Below are 9,901 nucleotides of genomic sequence, written 5' to 3'. Positions count from 1 at the left end.
CTTCTAGCTGTTTACCTGTGTTCTCCTGTATTTCTTTGAGGATGCTATTTATGTCTTTCTTAAAGTTCTGTATCATCATCATGAGAAGTGATTTTAAATATGAATCTTACTTTTCCAGTGTGATTGTGTGTCTAGGACTTGCAATAGTGGGAGTATTGGGTTCTGATGATGCCAAGTAACCTTGGTTTTTGTTGCTTATATTCTTACTCTTGCCCCGCATCATCTAGTTATCTCTAGTGCTACCTGCCCTTGCTAAATTTGACTGTAGCCTGTTCTTCCTGTGATCCTGGTTGTGTCAGAACTCCTCAAAGTCAAGTTGTCTCTGTGATCCTGTGATTCTGGGATCCTATGATCCTGGGCTTGTTAGAGTGCCTGGGAGTGGAGCTTCCTCTGGGTGTTTTCAGAATGACTGCAGAGTTTGTACCCAAGGTCTGCTCAGGGCACTGGCTGGCCCAGACAGACTGGAAGAAACCCAAGCCACTGGACTAGCAGAGTTCCTGTAGAGTTTGGGTCCTGCTGGTCCCAGATACTCCCGGTGTTGGGACAGATGTTGTGTCCTCCTCACCTCTGATCCTGGGTGTGTTCTAAAACATTTTCTTGTGATTTCAATTTTATTCTTTTAAATGATGTGTATGTGTGTTGGTGAATATGTGCACACAAGTGCAGTGTCCTAGGAGGACAAAGGCTGCTGATCCACTGGAGCTGGAGTTAGATGTGTTTGTGAGCACAGTGTGGGTCCTGGGAACTGATCTCAGGTCCTCTGGATGAGCAGTATAGGTTCATACTTGCTGATCCATCTCTCTAGCCTTGTGCTAATGTGACTATATGAGGTCATCCACTATGCTGATGCACAAAGATAATAAGTAATTTCCCCCACCTCACCCAGACAGGAATGAAACAGCCAGAATTGAGGTGCAGACATCTGGCAGGAGAAGCCCCAATGTCATCTTGAGGCAGATAAACTAGGGCAGTAGATTTCAATCAATGGCAGGAGAAGCCCCCCAAATGACCATCAGAAAACACAGATATTTACATTATGATTCATAACAGTAGCAAACTTATAGTTATGAAGTAGCAATGAAAGTAATTTTGTGGCCCAGGGTCACCACAACATGAAGATCTGTATTAGGAAGGTTAAGAACCCCTGAGCCAGAGACTGGCTTATTTGTCTTTTACTTATGCAGTAACTAAGTTGATGTTCTCCTGGGTTTTACAAAACACTTCTGAAGGTGTTTCCCACTAGCAATTCCAAATAGCATCTCAGGTGTAACTGCATCTTGGAGATAGATAGTTAGTGTACTTTAAGCTCAGAACCTTCTATCTTCTAAGTAAGCACTCCACTGCTGAGCTGCAGCCCTGGCGCCAGCCCTTGTCCTCTGTCTTACCAGTATTTTTAAATAGTTCATTAGTAGGCATCTTTATGCATTTGCTACAATTTCCCATCATTCTCTGAAGTGTCTTGTTTTGTTTTTTTAGGACCTTTTGGCTGTTGGATATGGGAATTTTGGATTTAGAGAACAAAAAAGAGGAATGGCTTGCTGCTGGTCAATAAAGAACCCCATGGTAACGCAAAGAGGAACAAGCATCTTTTTATTTAGTTAAATGTTGATAGAGTTTTTGTACACTGTGTATTTGTGTACAATAATTGAGCAAAATCCAGGGGCTGGAGAGATGGCTCAGTGGTTAAGTGCACTGATTGCTCTCCCAGAGGTCCTGAGTTTAATTCCCAACAACCATATGGTGGCTTACAAACATCAGTAATGGATCTGATGCTCTCTTCTGGTGTGTCTGAAGAGACCCGACAGTGTACTCACATACATAAAATGAATAAATAAATCTTTAAAAACTAATAATAGTAATTCAGCAAAGTCCAGGCCATTCTATCAATCAAGACTTTTCACTTTCTTTTCTTTCATATGTGTAAGTGCACATATGCAGGTACAAGTGCACTTGTGTGTGTGTGTGTATATGTGTGTGTGTGTGTGTGTGTGTGTGTGTGTGTGTGTGTGTGTGTGTAGGTCAGAGCACACAGCCCTAGATGTTGTTATCTCAGGGTCACAGCTTTTATTTTTTTTTTTTTTTTGAGTCAGGGTCTCACTGGCTTGGAGCTATTCAGAATCTTTGGCTTGGAGCTCATCAAGTAAATGGGTCAGGCTGGACAGCTAGCCTAAGATCTCCTTGTCTCTGCCTACCAATTAAAAACACATGCCACCAGCAACCCATGTTTGTCCATGGCTTCTGGGAATTGAATTCAGGTCTTCAGACTTGAAAAGGCAAGGACTTTACCAATAGAACCATCTCCCTTGTCTTCATTTTTTCTTTTGTTTAAATTCATAATAAGTATTATTTGTTCCTATTTAACATAGGGTAAAGGGAAATCATTTATGACTTTACACAATACATTCCAAGTATCTTCTATTTACTATGTTATCACAGCTAAGTATAAAACTGTTGAAGACCCTTTGGAAACAACACATGTCATCCAGGGGATTGTTAATAGGAAAAGAACACTCCATTCTGCTACTGAAAAAGAGTTAGTAATCTGAGAAATAATCTTACCAAGCCATTGGGTAGCCCTTTTTATCAACTTAGATACCTAGCTACCTAGATTTCTAGTATAATAATGCTATAAGGAGAAAGAGTAAGAATGATAATACTTTTAATAAATTGTTTGCTCTGTTAAAAAAAAGAATGACAATACTGTTTTAATTAAATAGCCCTGCTCTTAATTAAATATGTAGTTGTTTAGCTTTATATTAATTTAAACTTGGGAGTAAAATGTGAAGTCAAAAGCATGGAGGGTAAAGAGCACACACAGTGGTTACAGTCATTGTGAGTAGCTATAATTCCTTAAGACATGGGCTAACACGCTTAGGCACATGATATATTAATTGCAGGAGGACTGGTAGAATTCATTGTCAGTAGCTTGTCTCCTTGTCCACACACATTGTGATCAGGCAGAGGAAAGGATTTAGTCATAATAGAGTTGTAAAAGAAGTAGCTTAGAGAGTTTTGGAGGTGTTTTTTTTTCCTATCTGCTTTGTAGAAATAATGACACAATCCATGTTTCTAAAACAAATGCCAGAAGATAGAGAGGCACCAGCTGTTTGTAGCTCCTTATGTGTCTATGTCAGAAGGAAAATGCATACTGGTCACACTAATCCCTGCTAGAGGATTACCCCAGTGTGACAACGGCTGCAGAAGTCCATGATGTGTTTCTAAAGCCACTGAGGACCAAGGAGTCCTATTAAATAAAGGAAGTGACTATTTGAAGATTTGTTCTCATAGCACTAGAAGCTATGGATCGGAGTAACTGAAGGCAGACTAACTTCTTACGTCCTCACCAGCACAAGACAGTCTCAGCTGCCATCATAGTCTGCCCTACTGCAACCTGTAAAACTGCTTAAAATGTAATAGAACATCTCCCCCCACAGTGGCCAGAGCGTATTTATCAGAGTCCATATGGAGTTACTTCTGTGACCTTTTCAAACAGCTCACCTAATCTGCTAGCGGTTGGCTACCACAATGGCACCATTGCGATTTATAATGTGCAGCACAACCACAACACTCCAGTTCTGGACAGTAGGTAAGAATCCACAAGGGAGATGAGCAAACACAATGCATACTGCTTCCCCCCCGCCCCCCCCCCAGAAGCATTTATCAGAGTAAGTTACTTAAGTGAATATTCCGTTGTTACTGAGAATGTCATACCATTGTGTTCAAAGTGTGTAATGTCCTTCTTCCTCTTCTCTGCCTACCTTACCAACAAACTTATCTCGGCCTAGTGGTCTACCGATGCCTTTAGACTATTGCTTTGGCATCACCTCCTCTAGGAAACTTTCTTCTCTTGTGTTTTGGTGCTTACCGCACTACACATCGTTGGTGAGCAGACGGTCTGGAAGATCTTTCTGAGCTTCTGGGTGATCTCCTTGAGAGCAAAAGGGGAGGCTTTCTTCCATATTCTCGCTGTGTCATAAAACATTAAGCATGTAACAGTAGTACAGGAAGAGTTGAGAAAGAAAGAACAAGATGGTAAGTTATATGGAGAGCACAGGCAGATAAAGAGAAAAGTTAGTTAAAGAAGTTAGGTGGTTGGTTGTGTTTCAGACCCAGACTTCAGTGTGGCTAAGACGTGGTGGCACACACGTTTGCTGTAGTGACGGGATAAGCTTAGTTGAGACTGGGTATAGTTATTAAATCAGAGGTTTTCACTGTTGAAGTTATTTGCCCAAATTTGCTAGCATGAGCCCTGGTGCTTGTTCTGGGAAAAGATCCCATAAATTTTTCTTACCGAATATTCAAAGTTCAAAACTATTATTGTACTGGAAAGTTTATATAAAATAATCAAAGGAATGAATAATAAGAATACAACACTCAATTCACCAGATAGAAATAGTTAGTAATCTGAGAGATCATGTTAAATTTTCAAAAAAAAAAGAGAATCTCAGAGGCAAGCCAGTGGGTAATCCTAAAAGTATAGGGATAACAGTGAAATACAGCATGGGTTGTTTATTTGAGTGATAGTCTAAAAACTAATTAATTTGGACAATGGAGAAGTTATAAAAATAAAGTTACTCATTCAACATGTCTAAAGAGTGGATACATAAAGTGAAAAATATAGATTCTAAGGACTTAGTCACAAGAATTATGATTTTTTAACTCTCAATGAACCTGTGGAGCTAGTGACAGATAATGAATGTCTAGCAAGATAATTACTCTTAATGAAAACACATCTCTGTTGTAAACTTATTCAATTCATGATTTGAATTTATTTGAGCTTTTAGTGAACGTTTGTAAAAAAAAAAAAAAAAAAAAAAAAAAAAAAAAAGATGCTTGGAAAAACCATGTGACCTATTCCCCTGGAAAAGGTACAAAGAACTAGGGACATTACATTACCCTACATGACATTGCATTTCAGTAGAAGGAGAGAGCACAGTTAAGGGGGTGGGGGGGGGGGGAAGACAGCAGAGTAGAGTGGCTTAGAAATTAAGAAAGCAATTTAGGAGCCGGGCAGTGGTGGCGCACGCCTTTAATTCCAGCACTTGGGAGGCAGAGGCAGGTGGATTTCTTAGTTCAAGGCCAGCCTGGTCTACAGAGTGAGTTCCAGGATAGCCAGGGCTACACAGAGAAACTCTGTCTTGAAAAAACAAAAAAAAAAGAAAGCAACTTAGAAATTTAGAGAGCATATAGACTGATAGATTTTCCCCCCTTTACTTTCCCTGAGAAATAAAGAGGACATTAGGACAAGAGCAGAAGAGAGCAATATGCAGAATACAGAGAGAAAGAGGGACAAAGATGGACGAAGCTGCAGAGAGAGCAGAAGGAGCAGGCAGGCTTCTCCTTGCCATGCGGTAGGAAGGCCTCTTAACAGCAAGGCAGCCTTAGTCAGGACACAGCTTCTTTCTCACAGACTTGGGTTTAATTCACTTAGCAATAAAAGGGTAGAAGCTTTTTCTTTCTCTATGCAATAAAGATTGGAGCTCGGTTTTTATCCAGAATGAATCCTTTCTGCACTGGCACTTGGGTGTTTGCGCCATCTATGCATATGTAAGTATGAATGTGTGTGTGCTTAAGGATGTAATTATTAGATAAGTAACTAGCTGGACCCAACTGGGATGCACAAAGGTGTGTATGCATGGATTTGTATGTGAATGTATGTAAGTTTATGCATATTTGCTTGTGTAAAAATTTTCCCTTGTACGAGTGACTCTCTTATCCTGGTTCAATAAAAGTTTGGGTTTTTTTTTTTTTTTGTTGTTGTTGTTTTGTTTTTTTGTTTTCTCCAAACCTCCCTCCCACCTGATAAGCAAGAGGTGAGGCTTCAGAGCAAGAGAGAAAAAAGCCACAGCAATTAATCCTTTACTTACTCCTCCACTGATAAGTGATAGGTGTTCATTACACCAGAAGCCTACAGCTTCTGGCTTCGGAGTAACTTAAAGTCAAGATAGATGCTACTATTATCATAAAAGCAACCATAATCACTCTCAAGACCAAGACTTGCTCCTGCCTAAAAGCATCATTATAGGAGTAGAAAAAAAAATGATCACTGTGGGATTGTTTTTTATCACTTATACTCCAAGGTCTTCAAAATTATTTAAATAATTTTTATTTGGCTTCTTCCTCTGCTTTAGTGAATCACCTCTTAAACATTTGGGACCTGTTTGGCAAGTGCAGTGGATAGAGCAAGACAGAGGAACTACTGGGGATGACAAAAGAGAAATCTTGGTGTCCATATCGGCCGATGGAAGGATCTCTAAGTGGGTCATACGCAAAGGACTGGATTGTCATGGTAAAACACAGGAGAAAGCCCATTGTCAGATGTTAAACTAAAAATTCCGGGTGAAAACCATACATACATACATACACAAATACAAACGTACATGCACATTTCTTCCCATAAAGATTTGATGCGACTGAAGCGAACCACTGTTACAACCAGCAAAAAGGGAGCGGAAAAGGAAAAGAAGGGCGAGGCCTTGATATCTCGGCAGGCTCCTGGAATGTGCTTTGCTTTTCATCCCAAGGTACATTTTTATTTCAACCCATTACCTACTATTTTCTTTTATACTTTCCAAATATTGAGGTGCAATTTGTGAATCGTACACACTACGAAAAAAATATCAACATAGATGTGGCTGCCAACCTGAAGCAGGTAGAGAGCTGTGGCAGAGTAGCTTCTCTTTACAGCTTCATGCCTAAGATAACACGCCTCTCCTCACCCTCTTGGCTTCTCAGCTATGCCACTACACTTACAGAAATCAACTCTATAATGCACTACTTTACAGCTTTATTTATTTATTTATTAGTTATTATTTATTTTTTCGACTCTATAATGCACTGCTTTACAGTGTGTTTGTTTGTTTTATTTGCCTCCCAAATGCCGCCCCTTCCCAGTCCCCCCTCTCAGAGTTCCTCTACCCATCCCCCCTCACCTTAGCCTTTGAGAGGGCAACCCCCCATCCTGCCTCCATATCCCCCTACCCTGGTGCATCAAGTCTCTGTAGGATTAGGTACATCCTCTCCCACTGAGGCCAGACAAAGCAGCCCTCTGCTACAGGTATGCCAGGGGCCTCAGATTAGCTCTTTGGTTGCTGGCTCAGTCTCTGAGAGCTCCCAGGGGTCCAGGTTAGTTGACACTGTTGGTCTTCCTGTGGGGTTGCCAGCTCCTTTGGGGCTTTCAGTCCTTCCCCTAACTCTTCCATAGGGGTTCCCAACCTCCGTCCAATGTTTGGCTGTGGGAATCTGCATCTGCTTCAGTCAATTGCTGGATAGAGCTTCCTAGAAGACAGTTATGCTAGACTCCTGTCTGCAAGCACATCATAGCATCATGATAGTGTCAGGGGTTGGTTCCTGCCCATGGGATGGGTCTCAGGTTGGGCCAGTCACTAGTTAGCCATTCATTTGAAGGTGATCATTAACTCCCAGGATTGGGGGTTAGGAAAACCACTTCAGTGCAGATTTTTCAAGACCTTAATGATATCAGAGCATAAAAAGAGATCCAGTTCTTCTAGAGGAACTTGGGAGTTAGAAGACTGGACACTATGGCAGACCTCTAAGAAAATAAGTCATATTTATAGTGATAGTACCACTGCCTCATCTGAGTGAAACCTTTTTTTTTTTTCTTCCAGTTTTTTGAGACAGGATTTCTCTGTTTAGCCCTGGCTGTCCTGGAACTCACTCTGTAGACCAGACTGTTTTTTTTTTTCTTTTTTAGATTTATTTATTATTATAAATGAGTACACAGAAGAGGGTATCAGATTTCATTACGGGTGGTTGTGAGCCACCATGTGGTTGCTGGGATTTGAACTCAAGACCTTCAGAAGAGCAGTCAGTGCTCTTACCCGCTGAGCCATCTCACCAGCCCCCAACCAAACTGGCTTTGAACTCAGAAATCCACCTGCCTCTGCTCCCAAGTGCTGGGATTAAAGGTGTGTGCCGACACTGCCTGGCTGAGTGAAACCTTGAGGATCAGAGATATGGCTCAGGAGGTGAAAGCACTTGCCACTCCCCTGAGCCCATGTAAAAACTGTACACAGTGCCATGCATCTATAAACCCAATATTCCTCTAGATATATGGGAGCTCAAGACAGTAGAGTTACCCAGGAACTCATGGACCAGCTAGCCTACAACATACTGTATTGCAGCAAGAAGAGTGATCTTGCCTCAACGAGGTGAAACAAAAGCAGTCCTCTGACCTGTGCACATGTGTGTGTGTGCATGTGCAAGCATGCACGCGTGCGCGCACGCACACACACACACATACACACATGCACACACACAAACATTCACTGTCTTAGGGTTTCTATTGCTGTAAAGGAAACATCATGTCCATGGCAACTCTTCTAAAGGAAAACATTTAATTGGGGCTGTCTTATATTGTAGAAGTTTAGTCTATTATTGTCATGGCGGGAAACATGGTGACATGCAGGCAGACATGAAGCTGGAGAAGGAGCTAAGAGTTACACATGTTGATGTACAGGCAGCAGAAGACTGCATGTCACATTGGGCGTAGCTTAAGATCTGAGACCTCTAGGCCCGCCTTCTCAGTGGCACACTTCCTCCAGCAAGGCCATACCTACTCCAACAAAGCCACACCTCCTAATAGTGCCACTCCCTGTGGGCTACTCATTGAAACACATGGGTGTTTGAGATCTGGAGGAAAATTGGGCTGGTGAAATGTCTTGCTCCTACATAACAACTTTAGTTCAATCCCTGGAACCTGTGTTAGAAGGAGGAACCTGTGTTAGACAGTAAAATAAGATAAAAATATTTAACTAAACAGGAGTTAAATATGACTATCCCATCTGTTCTAATCGAAGTCTACTTGTAGGGATGTAATGCTGGCTTATATTTTCTGGAAAGACATTTTCCTACCAGAAAACTGATCGACAACTCCTGGGAACAGTTTTGATTGCTGGAAATGCAGTGAGCTGGCAATGAAGATGAACAAGATACTCCTGGCATCCTGTGGGCAGGGTTAGGGATGCCATTAGACATTCTACAGTAATAGCCATGGCCTCCCCGAGACCCACTCACCGTGACTCAGGAAGCCCACACATAGAGCCAGGTTTTAGAAACACCAGTCTGACATCTTGGGAATATATCACTGACATATATAATTAAACATGATCTATAAGCACAGTTTTATTTCCTTTCTAATATGACTGTCTTTTCATTCTATGTCTTGCATGTATATTTTAAAAGTTAGAGAAAAAAATATCAATGTAAAATCAAGGTAAACATTGAAAAGGAAATTATCTTAAGATCACAATGGGAATCAATTATGTAAAAATAGAAAAATATGTTAAAAACTATTTAATACCATTTGAGCTTATGATATCATAAGTGAAGTGGTGAAGGTGGATGCCTGGGTTGTGTCTGCTTGTGCAGGAAGGCACTGAGGTGCCAGCTGAGAGTGTTATGGAGTTATCACTGACCAAAACAAGGAAGGTTCTTTATATCCCTGATTTGATGAACATTATTATTTTATTGAGAAAGGATATTGGATTTTGCCAAATGATTTTTTTCTGTCTTTAAGATGATTGGATAGCTCATATCTTTTATTTGTAAGCTTGTCAATATGATGAATTGTACTGGTTATCATTCTTGAAACTTTACTCCTGAGACAAAATCCCTGTGTTCATGACTTGTAGTCTTTTTAATATAGTTAGATGTAGCAATGTTGAGTATTTGTGTAAAATGATCTCATCCTTGTTCCTAAGCATTATGGTGTGTAGTTTCATTTACTTGTGATGCTTTTGCTCTGGATATTGGCAGTGGTGGCCCTGCCCTGCACAGTCCTTTTAACAGTAGCTTGAATTAAATGAGCATTACTTTTGTGGTCACATTAGATAGAATTGAGCAACTATCTATGCCTGGAGTTTTCTTTTTTTTTTTTTTT

General features: G+C 40.8%; 1 protein-coding gene across 3 annotated transcripts in view; it reads left to right on the top strand.

Annotated features, from left to right (window-relative positions):
• Window positions 1-9,901, top strand: part of Wdr78 (WD repeat domain 78) — an 83,169-nt gene that overhangs the window by 55,976 nt on the left and 17,292 nt on the right. For 2 of the 3 annotated variants that reach the window (XM_031377987.1, XM_031377988.1), the window contains exons 10-13: window positions 1,477-1,563; window positions 3,435-3,586; window positions 6,132-6,289; window positions 6,403-6,524. In XM_031377987.1, coding sequence (XP_031233847.1) covers window positions 1,477-1,563; window positions 3,435-3,586; window positions 6,132-6,289; window positions 6,403-6,524 — 519 coding nt within the window. Of the gene's footprint in view, window positions 1-1,476; window positions 1,564-3,434; window positions 3,587-6,131; window positions 6,290-6,402; window positions 6,525-9,901 lie in introns of those variants that run through there. The other variant, XM_031377989.1, reaches the window with a different exon arrangement.

The sequence above is a fragment of the Mastomys coucha genome, unplaced genomic scaffold, assembly GCF_008632895.1.
Source record: "Mastomys coucha isolate ucsf_1 unplaced genomic scaffold, UCSF_Mcou_1 pScaffold18, whole genome shotgun sequence".
In the NCBI taxonomy this organism is placed as follows: Eukaryota; Metazoa; Chordata; class Mammalia; order Rodentia; family Muridae; genus Mastomys; species Mastomys coucha.
This window is presented reverse-complemented; position numbering and strand designations above follow the sequence as displayed.